General features: G+C 33.7%; 1 protein-coding gene across 1 annotated transcript; it reads right to left on the minus strand.

Annotated features, from left to right (window-relative positions):
* Positions 1-4,216: 4,216 nt before the first annotated feature.
* Positions 4,217-7,904, minus strand: LOC103323590 (cation transporter HKT1;3-like). The gene is made up of 3 exons (XM_008225588.3): positions 6,623-7,904; positions 5,052-5,279; positions 4,217-4,601 (listed from the first exon to the last, which is right to left on the minus strand). Exons 1-3 carry the CDS (start codon positions 7,825-7,827, stop codon positions 4,403-4,405), a joined length of 1,632 nt encoding a protein of 543 aa, XP_008223810.2. The 5' UTR covers positions 7,828-7,904; the 3' UTR covers positions 4,217-4,402.
* Positions 7,905-18,678: the final 10,774 nt, after the last annotated feature.

Raw genomic sequence — 18,678 nt, forward strand, 5'->3', positions numbered from 1 at the left:
ATAATTGAATTATCTGGATAGGTACATCATTGAACTATCTACACCATGCAACAAATATAACGTAAGTCCATTATCAAAATAAAACATATATATACACATATAATATGTGAGTTTATACAATCAGTTCCATTATTAGTTGGTCACTGGGTCCCTTGTGTTCTTAAATGATGCAATGTCATAATGTGCCCCGAGTTCAGTGACTTTGATCATAAACTAACAGTATATGGGTACCACGGTAGTACTATAATTTTGACCAACTACATGTTTTGATTTTCTAGCAAGTTTTTCCACGTCTCTCTCTCAGTTTGGTGGCAATGGTTTCAGCCGCATTTATGCAGTCTAAGTTTATGCAAGTTTGCAGTTTGTAGTCTAATTTAGACTTAACAGTGTTAAATTGTAATTAATTAAATGGATAGGTGTCAAAAGTTAAAAATTAAATTGTCGTATCTTGAATCATTAGATTATTAGAATGGTTTAGATGTCTTAGATGTCTCGAAATGCGAATAAATGCACAATGTTTAAATGTAGAGGTTCGGGATCCCTCTATGAAAATTTTAGTTTATTTTTCCTTTTTAATACAACACGAGTCATTTAATACAAATTTTCGCCTGTAATTTTTTGGAATATGTTAACTGATCTTATTGTATATCATATCTCTAATGTATAAAGTGAGACCCAACGCAAAGAATACTATTGTAGCTCAATTGATTAAAAGTATTTACTCTTGAACTCGATCAAGATCCTAAGTTTAACTTCACCTTTCCCTGATACCGCTTGTATCAAAAATAAGGTGAGACCTAGCTGGATAGATTCCATATATATATTAGAGCAATGCTATATACCCAATATGCTCAATCGAGAGAGATGATTGAAATAATTTATTTCTGCAGTTTCATTCAGATTAATCTGATGACATGCGGCATTATATATATACAAGTCAACAGCAATAATTAGTTATTTTCAACTTCATATCTTAAAGGAACCATTCTAGATCAGATCACGATGCGACAAAATGGTACTTGGGTAGTATCATTTTCGTTTTTTGGGTTTAGGATTTGAAGCTAAGACTTTTTTTAGTGAGCATCATCATGTTTGTACATGTGGCGAAAGTAAGGGAAAATTCAACGGATGAGAAATTATCCTATCCATTAACTAATAATTGAAGACTGCGGTAGTAATTAATATATAAAATGGTATTATTCCCACTCCTAGTGCGATCACCTTATCCCTTAATAATATTTTTTTTCATTGCAAATTATAAGAAATTATATACTTGAATTTTGAAGCCGTTTAAGAATGCTTCTGTAAGAAGTACTTTTGATAATAAGCGATTCTACTGAAAGCGGTTTTATAAGAAGCACTTTCCGAGTATTTTTATTGAATGGCGTATGTAGAGCATGCGTGAATGACCAACCTCACTCTGAGATATCTTCCGTCTTGAAAGTGATTTGGCTTTTTTATATGATATCCACAGTATCTCTTGATTTGTAATTCAATACACAAATTAATTGATCATGTGAAACTTAAAACATAAAACTTGAAATTATTTCGCAAATGAGTGAAAAGGCTCATAATTATATATGTTATATTATATCATTTTGATTTGGAATTTTAACGTGGATTTTTATATTCTGTAATGGCATGTATACTAATCTGTAATCGAAATCAAAATATGGAGTTGAATTTCTATACGAAGTACTCCAGTGTTTATTTCACATGGATGAATAAAAATGTAAGTGGGGTCTACACAAAATCAGGAATTCAACTCCTGATTTTGCAGGAATTGAACTCTTGGTTGGAAGGTGGTATTCTAATTATTGGATAACTAACCCATATGGAATCTATCTTTTTTACCCATTATATCCTCACACAATTTTTAAAATTTCAAATTTGTTATCTATTTTAACCCAATAACAAGAGCATTTTAGTAATCAAATTGGATTTCAATTCCGATTCATGGTAATTAAGTAAACAGCTTATAAGGAATCAGTATCACTCCTACCTCAATTCCATATAATTTAGTAAACAACTTCGTAGGAATCCGGATTCTAACTCTCCTCAATTCAAATCATCCTCAATTCAATTCCTTCTCATCTGATTACGGATTAGTAAGCATGGTATAAATGTATATGCCGATTATAACATACAACGAATGTGTGTTGGATCTAGGAACAATGACTCGGAAATTAAGAAACTATAATTGGCAACATGGCACAATGTGTGCATACATATTGAGTGTGGAAAAGTATAGGAAGTAATGCGCATAATTGTAAAACCGCATCACATGCATACATCTAAATTGCCATAGAAAATTCGAACATAAGAATAGTTGCCCACATGACATACGGAATACATTTGAATTGGAATTAAAGTAGAAAAGGTCTTAGAAAGTTGGTGAGTTTTGGTATTTAGTTTGTCAAGTCCATGTAGAGACAATTAAATGATTGCCATTGTTTATTCTAAAAGTCTGATTGATGATCGATGACCAAGGTGACAACATATACAGTTGAATATTTAGATACCCCTCCGCGTACAACCCGTGTCCACTATTGAGAAATTGCCTCATCGATTGGTATTTAAAAGTTGTATGATAAGTTGGTGTTTTTAGTATTATTGTTTACGTAGATTAATTTTCATTTAGGAAAATTGGCTAATTAGTATGCGATTATAGTAATCATGCTAGGGATGTCATATATGTTTATAACTACCTAGATCCAACACTAGGGGCACAACAAAGGCCAGGCATGAAGTAGCCTTAGCCACCCATACAACCCATTATAACCCATAGTGTTAGATCGGATTTAGTGGACTCAAGTAAGTCCTGTCCAATGTGGAGTTGTAAGGGACCATGTCACACACATAATGCTTGAAAGTGTAATGGATGGCTAGCTTGACTTAGATATCGCGAATGTGGAGATTGTAAGGGTTGTATGTATCAATTCAAGTCATGGATGAGTATAGAAAATGATCCACAACAATCTAAATGTAGGTGGCTCAATACTGAAAGTAACAAAATGTTTTTCAACATGCGTTGGATTTGAATTGTTAAGTTAGAACCAATAACGGGGTTGAATAAAATTTAGCAATGATCTATTTCATAACACGCATAATATGACAAGTGTACCAATTAGAACGGTGGTTTGGTTGAAGTTGATGATTTAGCTCTTACAACGATTGATTTCATTTTCAAAAATCTCATAAAATGCCTTTGATTAATTAATATGCTAAAAGAGATAATTGTTATAAATATATACAAATAATGGATGCCCACCATACCTAACTATTGGTGCTATATGACTCATCAATGATGTATGTATCAACTTACCATTGTAATATTATAAGGAACTATTATGTCTATAGATAGGCATATGAAGTAATAATAGAAGAATAAGAACCGGTCTAGAGAACATTTCTATGGCTTTCTCCATATTCGTACTTTCTTAAATCCTCTCTCAATTCCCTTAGTTTTACAACAATAATCATTTATTATAGTCTCCATAACATTACTTTATTGATAATCACCACTTCATCCTCGTATCATGGGTGGTCGGCTACTAGGTCTCTCTTTGCATTGACTTGTCGGTTTGGCACTACATTATCTAGTAGAGCCACATGTCATTGCCATCATAATCAGCCATCGCATTTAATTTGTGGGTCTTTGCTTTTATTATGATTATATTGTATTTTATCAATGATATATTAGGTAAATATTCTTCAAAAAAGAATTCAAAAGTTAAATTCTGAAACTCAATTATAAGGAAATAATGTATTAAGTTTGGATTTTCAACGTGTTTTCTTTATTTATTTCAAAAGGTACAATCGACACAACAACAAAAAAGTAATAAAAGTTAAAAAACATGCATCTAAAACGAAAAAAAGTGTGAATTTACCCAATGACAACTAATCGTTTTGGACCTAGATCTAAGATAACGAGATGACTTAAGATCGTTTATAAACTTCATATTTGATATATTGTAGGGTTTGTAGGTGAGGTAGTTAAGAGCACTTATCTTTACACCCAAGGTCATATATGTTCAAGCTTCTGTTGTCCAAAAATAACTTGTATAAAAATAAAATAAAAACATATTTGATGTAGGTTGTTTTTTAAGTCAAAACTATATATCCACTTTTAGATAGTAAAGCTCAATCAGCCCAATTAGTTTAATACCACAACATTAATGATTGAAGCTCTTAAAGAAGCCCAAGAAGATCGTACTTGTCTCCAAACACTCTACTGTACATTATATGTAATTGGGAAGAGCTCTCATTACATCCATTTGGAACACACCATTGATATGCTAATTTGCAGGAATCTAACAACTACATGCAACTCGCTTGCAGACATATGTACAAGATGTTATGTATGAAATTAAACCTAATCGATCAGTTAATTTAATTAGAATCAAGATAGCTTCCAAGCTTTGCCATGTTTAGTACTGAAATTCTTTAGCCTCCCAAAGAACATGACAGTGATGAGTATAAGCTTTCCTTGGGTACTCCACCTTCCGGAAAATCCAGACCATGCGTCTTTGCAATCACCTTCATGTTTCAGTCGACGCTTGCAGCTGTAGCCAGTTGAGAACCCAACATTCCCATATGCACTACAAATCAAACGCAGTTTTTGTTAATTACATTGGGCTCCATTTGGACAGCGGTATTTGAAAGAAACGATTTGTATTTGAAAACAAGGCTAATTAAACTTGATATAAATCTAGAAAACATCAGACTAGTACATTTGTAATAGATTTGAGATGACTATATGCAATGAGTCAGTTGAAATCCATTGTTTTCTTCATTTGCTTTTAAAATCTTGGCATGGATTGTAGCAATGCGTAATCTTACAACTTAACATTGTAATGTCATCTAAATCCTTAGATTTATAATCACTCCATCCAATCGGAGCATTAGTGTTTCCTACCGCCAGGGCCGTCTGTGAGTTTCTAAGGCCCCTAGGTGAAAACACTAGTGTTCTTGCTGAAGGCATAGAACTAAATATAGTAAAACATAAGTTGAACACAATTAACAAAGCATGTAATTACGTATATACTTACCTAATTACTTCTATAATGACGTTAAGAACACTAAAGTTGAGGGGGTCTTCCTTCATCTTTTCCCTCTCTGTGATGCAAATGAGAATGATAAACATTGCTAAATAAGACAGTTGTGAAAATACTAGAGACTCCACCAAAGTCTTTCTTGGGTTTGGAATGCCCTTTGCTGAGGCAGAGTCTTCGCAATCGCTAGTTGTTGGAAGAAATGTAGTATATGGTGGAAGATACCTGAGTTGTATAAAAGAAATTATTAAAATTCACAACCACAATATGCAATTTATTTATCTTTTTTTATATATACTTCTTCCCGAAAATATATACTTAAAGTTTTTTTTTAATTTTATATATAATCGATATTGATCAAGGAAAGGGGAATCGAACCTAAGACCTCAATGCTCTTAACCGCTTCAGCTACAAGCCCTTACAATATATACTTAAAGTTGGAAATAAGGGTATATGGATCAGGTTCGGCAAATTGCCTAAATTTGTTGTGTATAAGAGCATCAGCTCCATATTTGATTGACTTTATTCCTTTTATACTTACAAGAATAAGGAACCCCAACTGGCATGAACACCAAAAGGGTGGGGTCAAATAACAAATGCAAAATCTCATCGAAGAGACACTTTCATGCAGTGAAAAGTCATGCATGCTTTCTTTTGGCAAGAATATAGCCACTCAGTATAATAAAGAGATTAGGGTACAGTGCAAACAATAAGTCGAAGATTTAGGATATATGACCATGAAGTCATGGACTCTCTGGTAATGAGAATAAGAGAGAAATTCTTCTTCTTTTTTTCCAATTTATTCTAGAAATATATATATATAAGAGAAAAGATTCTAGCAAGGAAAGTGCATACACTCATATTCAAAAGTAGTCCAATTTTCTGGGAAGAAATAGGTTTGCGCAGTGACAAAGATGGATTTAGTTATAGGAATTGATGAGAGCAAATACGAAAATGATGTACGGCCGGAGAGAAGAGAAGATGAAATTAAATCACAAGGCCTCATTTGAGCCTGTGTGGGTTTAATCACTAGGATAGTGACATTTATTTAATGGAAATGAATCAAAATCATTGATTATGCGAAATATATATGTATATCTTGCAACATAACATGCATGCTAAATATTTTATACGAGATTATTTTTAAATAATCAAAAGAAAATAGTATTTTAACTTCAAAATTATTAGTTGACCTTCAATAATCAAAGGAAAATAGTATTTGCACTCAAAAAATAGATTTTCACACTTGTCCATGCACTCTCAAATATGATGAGAGTAATTAAAAGTTAGTAAATGTAAAGGAAATTAATATTCCATACTCATACAAATGATCATAAGTAATAATGCTACGGTCATCAAATTTACTCACTAAATTATTTGTGAGTGTGTCGCTATCTTTTTTTCTTTCATCAATCTTAACATATTGTGGAAATTTCGTTAATAGTCCAAATTTGATAATATCGAGAAAAAATTATTGAGAAAATAACCTCACTTGATGAACAAAATTTTATAAAGAATTTAATGAATGCTAGTAGATTTAAGAGACGGAGACAGAGACAAAGACTCACATCATCACCACAAAGAGCACTAAGATTGCAGGGGAGATAACAGAGAGATCAATAACGGATTCACCGGCATGTCTCGAATTCATGGTCTGAAAGATTGAGGCCACAAATTTCTGATAGGCAGTCAGACCATCCATGGCTTCAGATTTCCACTCCATGGCACAAAATAGTATAACCTGAACTACTATGAAGCCCAAGACAGTAAGGGCCAGAAGAAAAGAACGAAGACTAGATAGCATATGGCTGTAGCCCATGTCTTTATAATTCTTCAACATGTAACTAAATTCCACCCTCTTGGTAATTTTCTCCAAAACCCAGATCAGAAATCTTAGGCATACTGGATATAAAGTGTTGCCAAGAAGGAGTTGAGGAAGAAGAAGAAGCAAAAGACCTGAGTTGTTCTTGAAAACTATCATATTTTCGTTTGTCGGGACAAAACCGCAATTTGAAAAGGTGGAAACCGTGGTGAAAACAGCAAATGTGGGGATTTCAATGCCTTTTTTTTCAAGTACATGTCTTGCACTTGGGACAAGGGTGAAGTACAAGGAAACTAAAATAGAGCCACCTATATGAACCACTAAAAGATAGCCCAAAACTACATAACCCAAAAACCTAATAGAATTATACTTATTGTTGTTGTTGTTGTTCATACCATCTATGTGATCAATAATTTGCGGTTTCTCATTCTCTAAATGTGAATGAGTAGCCAAACCCAACTCAATTTGATCAGCATTAGAGTCTGGGAAATGGTTTTTGGTATTGACTACATCAATTCTGCCGTCTGTTTGATGATCATGAAACTTGGGAATAATTTTGGACCTTGTAAATTGAAGTCCAAGCATGGAAGTGAAAACCTCCCCACCCAATAACATCAAAATGGTCAAAATAATGAGATGGGTGTTTGAAAAGACCTCCATTTCCACTACTGACATGCTTGAGACTGTTGTGGCAGACACAGATGTGAAGAACACATCAACGTCCTTGGGCCTAGTAGTTCTTGGCTTTGTGAACATCAAAGCCAAATAACCCAACAGAGAGAGCATGACAAAATAAACAAGCTGGATATAGAAAGGGTTGGCATGAAAGAGCAAGACACGAAAAATTGATCGAATTTGAGCTTTAAAAGATTGGGAGAAGCAAGGCAGTTTGTTGCATGAATAGCTAGAAAGCATCTCTAGTTTATGACCAAGAACAGCAAAGTTCTTCATCTGTCTTTACTTGGAGAGAAATGGCCTGGTCATATTCGCAGTGGTGTGGGGTTTATGTAGTGGAGAGAAATGGCCTGGTCATATTCGCAGTGGTGTGGGGTTTATGTAGTGGAGCATCAGGAACTGTTCTAGTAAGTGTGAGGTTTCCCTGTGGATGGCCAAATTGAAGATGACTAATTAAAAATGTGCTCATTATCTTTGATTTGTTGCACTTGCACATGATATGGTGTGGGGCTGATTTCAAAGTCATATTGTGCATGCCTATATGCCATATGCTACTGAAGATCAATATATATATGCACACACAGGAGCCAAGCATACTTAAAGTTTAGGACTCGAGAACCATATTTATATGCACCCACTAACTGCAACCCAGTCTTAAAATGAAATTAACTAAATCGGAAAATAGTTTTTAAAACTCAAGTGGACTTGGTTACGTATTATCGATTTGGTATTTATGAGGCTTTTTCTAAAATAAAAAAATAAATATATATAATATTATTATTACATAGGAGAGAAATAACTTTAGGCATTTTACTATATATTAACTCGTCGTCTCACTCTCTCTCACCACTTCGATTAACTCCAAGAACTTATTAATGATGTTTTTTTTATTTGATCTTTTTTAACTTTATGCTTATAATAAACATAGTATGGTAATTTTAATAATACTTTATTTTAGTACAAGCGATTGGAAAAAGAGAGTTCACAAATATTCATCGGGTATATACCCCACTTACTAATACCAATTTATTTTAGTTATTTGTTATTGCTTCCGCAATTAGTCCATTGACAAGAACTGCTCTAATGACGAGAGAGGATAGAGAGGAAATGAAGGGGGATAAAGTTGCCCATAATATGTGGTCATTTCAATACCACTTTATGTTCCTCGCGTCTCTGTCCTATTAATTAGGCTTGAGGAGAGACCATACTCCTCCCCACATTGAATCAATCCACCTTACAGAATGGGAATGAAGGATGTATTCTTTTTCTTTTGGGGAAATGAGACTAGGAAATGTCACTCTCGGTATTTGGTTAGTGTAATATTAGGAATAAAAAGTTGTTTAGTTTTTCAACTATACTTTTGATTTTTTATTATTAATATGAAGAGTTTTTTAAGGGTCAAAAGTGATATTTAAAAATAACATGAGTTTTTGAAACTCATTCTCAAACTCTTAAATCTTGAACTAAACGGGCCCTAACTATTAGGATTCAAAGATCCCACATTGAAAAAATAGCATATCCTAGAGTGGTTTAAGGGCTTATGGGCACATTTTCCTTACAAGCCGGTTTTTAAGGGCAAGTTCTACCCATGAGTTCTCAACATTTAGTATCAGAGCATAGTTTTACCACAAAACTGGGTCCAATTCCATGAAAAAGGGGTGACATATTGGCTGAATTAAGATGATCGGTGTCATGTATGGGCATGATATTGAGTCATTGAATATTGATAGTTGAGTGAAAACGCCCCAAAGGAAGAAAGGGCTACAACCTGGTTAATTAGTATCGATAGAGTGGGCCAACGAGGACGTTGGGTACAGAAGTGTGGTGGAATGTTAGGACTCAAGCTCCCATATTGAAAAAATAGCATATCCTAGAGTTCTACCCATGAGTTCTTAACACTAACTTTCTTAGGGGCAAATTCTACCATGAGTTCTTAACACTAACTTTCTTTTCTTTCTCTTCGTCTGACCAACGTCTTCTTCCCTCTTCTCTTCATGTGGCCACTGTCTTCTTCCCTCTTCTCTTCTGTCTTTCTCTACAACATAGAAAAACCACGGATAAAAAAATATATGATCACTTCATAATTCATATGTCTAAAACTAAAGCCTGAGCCTGAGGAGAGCATGGTGATGACAAGTGAATGACCTTTGCATATTATGTAAACAAGGATTAAATTGATGGAGGCTTGTCAATAACCACTCTACTTGGATTTACATGAGTTTGACGGTGACTGTCGCTTCAATTTTGCAAGTTGTCCAATTGGACATATGTTAGTGCCCTTTTGTTGGCTCCTCCACTTTGACCACCCAAGCAATCGCTGAGCCATGCAGAATGCACCAACACTGTAATGGCAGGGGCATTGTTCTTATTTTAAAGCAAACTGCCAACCCCAATCGGCAATTACCAACGAGCTCAAATATTTTAATAATCTAAAAGAGCCACAAATATTTTTTATATTACGTACGATTCACGGGATCTCTTTAAAAAGTGTCTCATCACGTACTTTATTATAATTAACTTTGTATACATTTACGTACCATAATAATATTATATCAGTCAGATAGGGTTTGCAATTTTATATATGCCCTTGCCATTCTTCCTTAGCACCAATTATATTCTTTCTTGCTGAAAAACTTAATTCTATTGGTATTTGGCTTTGAATACAGCAAACCACTTGAAAGATTGACAAGATTCGAATAAGAGGGATATTAACAATATGGAGCATAGAGAGGCTAATAGGTCCGTAAGTTTCTATACATCTCGAACATTCATTTGGCTTTGTCATGGCCGACGGATTCAAGATTATGTGGTGAAAGAGTCAGTGTAAAAAGTTACTAAATTTTTTTACGAAAAAAATAATACTAAAGAAATAGAAAGATAGTATTTCGATTCATAATTCATGACAAAATCAATAATACAAGTTACAATTGTCCACGACGAGTTTTCATCTTTTGAAAACGTTGCATTAATTATAGTTTCATTATCAATACAAGCAAAAAAATCTCTCTCAATGTAAACAATCAAGCTATCATTCAACGATTGATCTCCCATTATGTTACAAACTTGATTTTTAATAATATACATGGCGAAAAATGCTCTCTCCATTGAAGCAATTGCAACAGTAAAACCAAATCCAATGTAAAAAGCAAATACACATAAAGAAATATTTCATGCGCTCCTTTCTCCATAATTTTTTCCGCAAGACTACTAATCCCTTCCAACTGAGAAAAATCACTACTCGAATGGATAAGATGAACATAAAAACCAAGTTCATCTTCAAGCATTAATAAGTCTTGATCCGAAAAATCTTAAGGATAAAATTGAGCAAAACAAACTATAGCTTTCGTTTGTCAAAAGCTACAAATTCATTTTTCGGACTCAAGCATGCCAAACAAGTAAGTGACTCAGTACTTACCTCGTTAAAGCGATCATTTAATTCCGTAAATTACCCATCAATTACATGAATAAAGATCTCCACACGATAACGATGATAATTTGTCTTCATTGGAGCATTACGTCGTGATCTTCCTGGAATTACATATTCCTCATCTATGGTAGGAATCGTAATATCGTGTTTGTCACAAAACGAAGATGCTTACTCAACCAATTCTTCAAACTCATTATCCCTCCTTAACTGTAGGTTTTCCTTGCATGTTTTTACTAAACTCATTGCACTCACAATGTCTTGATCTTTCTTTTGCAATGCTAGAGACAAAGTATTTGTTATTCCCAATATAACTTTCATTAAAAGTAAGTAAAACACAAACTCAAAAGATTGTATTTCTCTTCATAACTTATAGGCTTCACCTGAATTATCATAAGGATTATCATCAACAATCATTTGAAGCACATTCACCACAGATGGGAACATAGAAATGATACTAATCAAGTTTCCACAATGTGAGTTCCATTGTGTATCGCCTGCACGTTTGAGAGTAGTTTCTTGATTTAAGCATCGCCTCATTATAAGACAATCATTTTCAAAAACTTTCACAAGCTCTTCTTGGTATTATGCTCTAAGTGCATCGCGGCGCTTACAAGATGCTCTAACAACATTAACCAAACTATTAGCCTTTGTGAAAAAAGAGTTGACATCAATGTTTTTCTTTGCTACGGCCATGAGCAAAGCAATGAATATAAAATGCACAAGATTCTCTCAAAATCTTTGTTTTAAGGCAATTGAACTCATTATCATATTAATAGCTCCATCATAACCTTATCCTCGTAGCTTGGAAAAGTTCAAATTTTTCGGAAGAAAAGAATTCATCAATGGCTTCCTTTAGTGCACTTGAAGTGGTGTCTGTTACATGTTGGACCCCCACAAACCTTTCAATTATTTATCTTTTATTGTTCACATAACACAACACCATTGTCATTTGCTCCTTTATTGAAACATCATGTGTTTCATCTACCATTATTGAAAAATATCTATATTTTACATCACTCAAGATAAGACCAATGGTTTCTTTGGCACAAGAATTGACAAGACCTTTTTGAATTGAATGAGCTATTAACTTTAGATTGCTTGGAATATTTTCCAACACAACGGGCTTAACTTTTTCATCATGATCCGCAAGAAATTGCAAGAGCTTTAAATAATTCCCCTTATTACTTGAAATGGCACTTTCATCATGACCACAAAAAGAAAGACCTTGTCACAACAAATACCTAGTACACTGGAGTGATGCATTCAAGCAAGTGCGTTAAGTCATGCAAGCTTGGTTTGTTTGCTTGATCACAATTATTGTTTTAATGTGTGTAGTTTGATGCATCAAATTGTAAGCAACTTCTCTAGCTTGGTTGTGAACACTATCAATCTGTCCAACATGAAGGTTAAAACTTTCTATTCCAATTATTAAACCCTACCCTAGTAAACGCATCACCACCTACTTGATCAAAATTAGGTTTAAAGATATAACAATGAAAATAAAACGCAGCATCTTTAGCTATACTATATTCCAACCAATCAAACTCATCAAACCATTGGGTAATGAAGCGTTTATTAATTCTTGATTGATTAGTTTGTGGAAATCTATGACTTCTAGGTTGACAAGGTCCTTTTTGTAGATATACTCTTCAGATCTCATCTCGAATATTAGAACTATAATTTGTCATTCGAGTTCTTAGTCCAGGGTCTGCCTAAAAATTAGCCAATATCTCATCTACTTCAATTGGTCTTGCATTTAAACTTCCCGGATTAGATGGAGAAGGACTATCTGTAGATAAGTTTATTTTAAAGAATCGTTCCATTAATCTACACATCAATTAATTCAATCAATCATTAATTTTTATCCAAATTAACATATGAATATCAAAATGTCAATAACCCACTACCAATATTCAATATACCAAATTAGCATATCAATCAATATTCAATATACTCAATCAATCCACATTATCAATCAATTATAAACTCAATCAATCTACATTATCATATCCACAAATTTCATTTCATAAAAAAATATCAATATCAACAATTACCAATCTTTTATCAAATTTTAATGAGGCCCTTTTATGTTTCTCTTGTCTCTCTTTTCACTATTATTACTACCCCATCTACATCTCTTTTTGTCTTATTTTGACTTTAAATTTTGTAGTAGTAAACTACGATTGGAATTTCTTGGTGTGTAATTAACAAAGTACATGTAATTTGAATCAATATCTTTTGCTAATATTAATGATGAGTAGATGGTTAATGTAATATGTAAAATAATAGAATATTATAATCAGATTCAGGGATTTTGTATTAAGTAAAAAAAATTCAAATATCATTTCAATATTTGAGGTGCCCCCTCTATACAAAGTTTCTGATTCTGTCACTAATAAGCCCTCAATATTTTATCGCGTTAGGTGGTGCATAATATAGTTCGAGCAGTGTCACCAGGTTTATCATATAAGTTTCTACATGTTATTTAATTCTTCAAAGTCAAGATTCAAGAGTAAGCATCATTAGATGTGAGTAAACTAATTTTTTTGCTTGAACAATGTTAAATTACTGGCATAAAATGCGAATTGGGCACAAATTCAGAGATTATTACTACTAGTAAGCTCCTCAATGTTTCATCGTGGTGAGTGACACATAATGCAGTACTAGTCTGAGCAAGTGTGACCATGTTTATCATAGCAATTTCAAAACGTTATTTAATTCTTCTAAGTCAAGATTGAAGAGCAATCATCATTTGAACAATGTCAAATCACTTGTAAAATGCCATAAAGAAAGCATTTATATCACCTTCTTTTCAAGCCACTATGTTTTGGTAATTTAACTACTTGTGGCTGTGAATTTTCCAGGTGGTCAGTTATGTAATCAAATATTCTTGAAGATTTACCTGTTATTGTGTTCTCTTGTCGGTGTTACTAAAAACTTAGCTCAATGGCTAAATGTCGTTGTCTTTTAATGAGTGCCCTAGCTTTTTATATCATGAATCATATGCTAGGCCTAGGTATTCTTTAATATTTTATTACTGTAATGCCAAAAAATAGTCACTAATGGACACGGTCAATTAATTTTCACTTTTCTTTTTAAAATGAATGTGGATACCACATATTGGTTTTCAGGTCCCATATATCAAAAACGATGGATAGAAATAATTAGCCATGGACAAGATGCTCAGTCCTGGATTAAAAATATATATATAAGGTGTGGGATTTTTATTTGATGCACTTAACACTAGTTGTTTTCTTTTTACAAAATGATAGTCTTAAGTTAGTAGGGAGGGGATTCGAATTAGAATAATGCTACTCTTATTACATTTGTACAAAGTGGGCAGTCATATTAATTAAAATTAATTTAATATTTTCTTTTCTTTTATGATTTATTGGCACTTTTTAATTAATGCAGTTGTCCACTTCATCTGCCACATAAGATGGTATGAGAATGTGGTATACAAATGTGGTAAGAATAACATTACTCTTTGAATTAACGTGCAAGACGGTGAATTGTTTGTTAGATATTCATTATCGACATGTTAAGACATTAATGCGCGCCCATAACTAATTGTCTGTGAGATATTCATTGTTGACATGTTATGACATTGATGCACCTAAAACTAATTTTCAGGATCCATTAGTTTTCTAATAATGTTAGCTTGCACTTGGCCCTTGATTGCACTCTTGTTCTTCGAGTATGCGACAAGAGTGAAAAATGTAAGTGAACCAAGAAATTATTAGCATAAGGGAAGTGTGTCTGCTTGAAAGGATGTGTGCTCTCACTCTCCCACTACTCTGGCTGGGCTTAGTGGGATGATTAAGCATTTGTGTTATACAGTTATCGCATTAGCATTTTTCTTTTCCTTTAAGCACCTTATCTTACAAAAGAAAATTCTTGAGCCTTGATTCAGTTGAGTGATGATAGCTGTGATGGAAATGACACGACGAAAAAAGGAAGTTGAAAATATGTACACTGAACAACCTAACCCTGCTTTATTCTCTTATCTGTTAATTAGTGACTAATGAGCCACTATTTGGATTCGTTTTAGATGACTAGCCAAGAGGACAGATGGCCACTCCATCACATCAATTTCAAGGCCCACAACTAAGATATTATCTAGTATAACTGTATTAACAACTATGGCAATGGTAAGGCAAAGTTGATTTGCACCAAGGCCCTCCAAAATAGATTGTCGAACAAGGGTACTTGAAGAAATGAAGAAGTATGTTTGAAACTGTTTTTAGATTAATCAAAAGCATTTTTAGGTAACTGCTTGGGAGTGATTCTGGCTCTCCCATAATCACTTATGGGGATAAGTATCTCTCATGTGTTTCTCCATATACATATGAAATCACTTAAAACCACATAATATGAAAAAGTGATTCTCCATAAAAGTGATTATTGACCTATCGAGAATCACTCCCAAACAAGTCATATTTATTAGGATTAGCTAATAAGTATGATATGAAGGGTCTTGACAACAGCCTTTGAGAGACTCAATATTTAAGAGTTTGTCTAATAATGTTTTACAAAACGGCATTCGAGACTCAATGGGGTCTAGTCCAAAGAAAAAAGGGTCCTAACTTGTAGACTAGTGGTCCGTGTGTGTGTGTGTGTGTGTGTGTGTGTGTGTGTGTGTGTGTGTGTGTGTGTGAACCCTCCTCGCCCTTGTAGTTTATACTAGCTCTTTTATTCAAAAACTAGAAGATCCGCCTTTGTGAAACTATATTGGAAAACGAAAATGACAAATAGAATTTTCATTTCTACGATATAAGAATGAGTCTGGTAAATAATCCAAGGGTAGCAATGTAATAGTAAGTACATATTTGATAGCACTGTAAGGTGGTGTTGGTGGGGCTGGGGTGCTGGTGGTGGCAATGATGGTGGGGGTTGGTGGGAGCGGTGGCGGTGGCGATGGTAATGAGGGTGGTGGCAGTAGTGGTTGTGCCGGCCATGGTGGTGGGGATATGATGGGGTTGAGGTGGCAATAGTGGTGGAGGTTGAGGCGGTAGTTGTGGTTGGGGTTGGTGGTGGTGGTGACAGTAATGGTGGCGGAGATGATGGCGATTATGTTGGAATGGTGGGAGTGATGGTGGTAGCAATGGTGGGGTTGGTGGGAGTGATCAAGGGCGGAGCCACTAAGAGAACAATGTGGTCCCGGGTTCCCTGTCATCTCTTTTTAAAATATGTATATAAATTATACTATGTATATTAATATATTTTAATAATATCATTTTCATGCCTACTTACTTTGTTAAATTTTACTGTACCTATTTTGAAGAGAAATCCTTAAAATCTAAGTCTTTTTCACCTATGTCTCTCTTTTTTCAGTGAACATCGTCCTTGCTCTTACCATATGTTTGTGACTTTTTTGTATTCTCTTATTCTCCATATAATATATTATCAAGTTTCAATTCGTTAACTCACTTAATTAAAGGTTTGTTAAACTTTCTCTTATTTTTTTATCGTTTTCTCTCCACCTATGGTTTGTTTGGTTTTGTGAAATTTTGATTTATTCTCTCTATATATTGAATTTAATGAGTCTTCCGATTTATGTGTAGATTACGAAATGAAAAAGTTGTAAATATTATATATATATATATATATATATATATATATCCTGCACTTTCAGCCACTTCTAAAGCAGCAGAAACAGCTCCTTTTCCAGCTAATCTAAGTGCCAACCCCTTAGGATCTTCCTTACACTCTGCTTCAACCTGACTCTATAAATTCTATGGAAAGAAGCATGTAATTGTTCCTATATACCATCAGTGCAACAATGGAAGAAGGGTTGCAACATGTAATGCCAGACCCATGCCGAACAAACAAACTCAGAGAGAATGAGAGGGGAAATAGACTCTTTCCAACTATACAAGACATTTTCATTACAGACTAGCAATAGATTGATACACTTCCTCCTATAAATCTGAAATATCAAATAGGAACATTTTTATACTAGAACCAAGCACTGCTCCACAAATATGTAACAAATCCAATGAAAGATGATGGATGGATGCCATAGGAAAAATGCCCTAGCATATTTCATATCCACTAGCAGCCACTTGTTTTATCCTTCAATCGCAGGCAGTACTGCCAGTCATTGCTCTACTGCCTCCATAACCCTGAGAGAGAGAGTCCAGACTCTGACTGATTTTCGTCCCAGCATTCAATGATTAGCTGAAGTAGAAAGCGATGAGAAAGTGCAAGAGCATCCATGAGCTTTCCTTAGAATTCAAAGTAAACATGCCAGAATTTATATACAGAACACCAAGAAGATAACAAGTCAACTGAAGAAGTAGCGCTGCGCCATCTTCTAGTCCATTTAAATGAATGTTGAAACACTGCTGCTACCAACAATGTCATCAACTTCCGACTATCAATCTCACGTAGTCTCTTGATCTACTGTCAACATCAGGTGCCTGCAACAATCCACCGTCCAAGGACCTCGATTCTTCCAAAGTAATTAAGAAGCAAGAGATCTTCAACAATCAGAGTTCATTGGTATTCGAAAAACAGTCTGCCAAGCAGTGTCCGAAACATCGGCCGCCTAGGCGCCACCTAGGCGCTTTGCCCTGTTTTTATTTTATTTCATTACTTTAATTAGTAATTAGCTTTTAATTATTATTTTCTTAGTGAAAAATCAGTATTTCAATATTTTAATTATATTTCAGAAATTACTTGATAAATGGTATTTAATTCTATTAAAGTCTTTTGTGGACTTTAAAAATTATTTTTAAAATAGTTTCCATTATTTAAAAATCCTATAAAATTATTTTAAGTACCCAAAAATATATTAAGATCTATTTTAGTATTCCAAAAATAGATTTTAGCTTCCAAACCCTAAATTCAAATCTCGAACCAAGAACCCTAGCTTCCAAACTAGTTCCAAAAATAGTAATTATTTATTATAAATTATTTATAAATATAACTTAAACTATGCTTGTTTGATAATTTATAATGAGTATGCTTCTTTTTTTGCAGCTTTGATAATTTATATAGTATGCTTGTTTGATAATTTAATTATAAATATAAATTATGCTTTATGCTTAACTTGTTTTTTTTTTTTGGTAGTACTATTATATGCTTTATGCTTAACTTTGTCCCCATGTTTTATAAAACTTATAGTACTTTATAATGTATATATCCTTTTTTTTTTTTGGCATGATTTTGGTATTAATTTATAATTTATAATACAAAATAATTATATATAAAAAGATTTATCATTATATAAATTTATTTTTTTTATTTTAAAATAATTTGTGAGTTCTTCTATTTTATCTTTATTTTAATTAGATTTTTTATTTTTTTATTTTTTATTCCATGTGGCGTAATATGTGTGTGTCCATGTGGACGTATTAATTTCCATGTAAGTGTTTTAATAGAGGGATTGACTAACAAATGTATTAAATTGATACGAAATTAAACATTATGCATGCTGACTGAGATGAAAAAAAACTTTCTGTATCAAAGGCTGAAACTCGGACAATTTCATAATAGTAAAATGATAATTACCTATATATATATATGATGTTTTGGTCCTCTTGGTTACTTTGGCATGTATTGTCCCCCTCCCCCACACATAAAATCCTGGTTCCGCCACCGAAAGTGATGATAGTTGAGATGATGGCAGTGGTGGTGACCATGGGCGGTTCAGGTGGTGGTGGTGATAACCTTGGTAAGATGGTTAGTGTACATGA

Source organism: Prunus mume, linkage group LG2 (genome assembly GCF_029339155.1).
Source record: "Prunus mume cultivar Tortuosa linkage group LG2, ASM2933915v1, whole genome shotgun sequence".
In the NCBI taxonomy this organism is placed as follows: Eukaryota; Viridiplantae; Streptophyta; class Magnoliopsida; order Rosales; family Rosaceae; genus Prunus; species Prunus mume.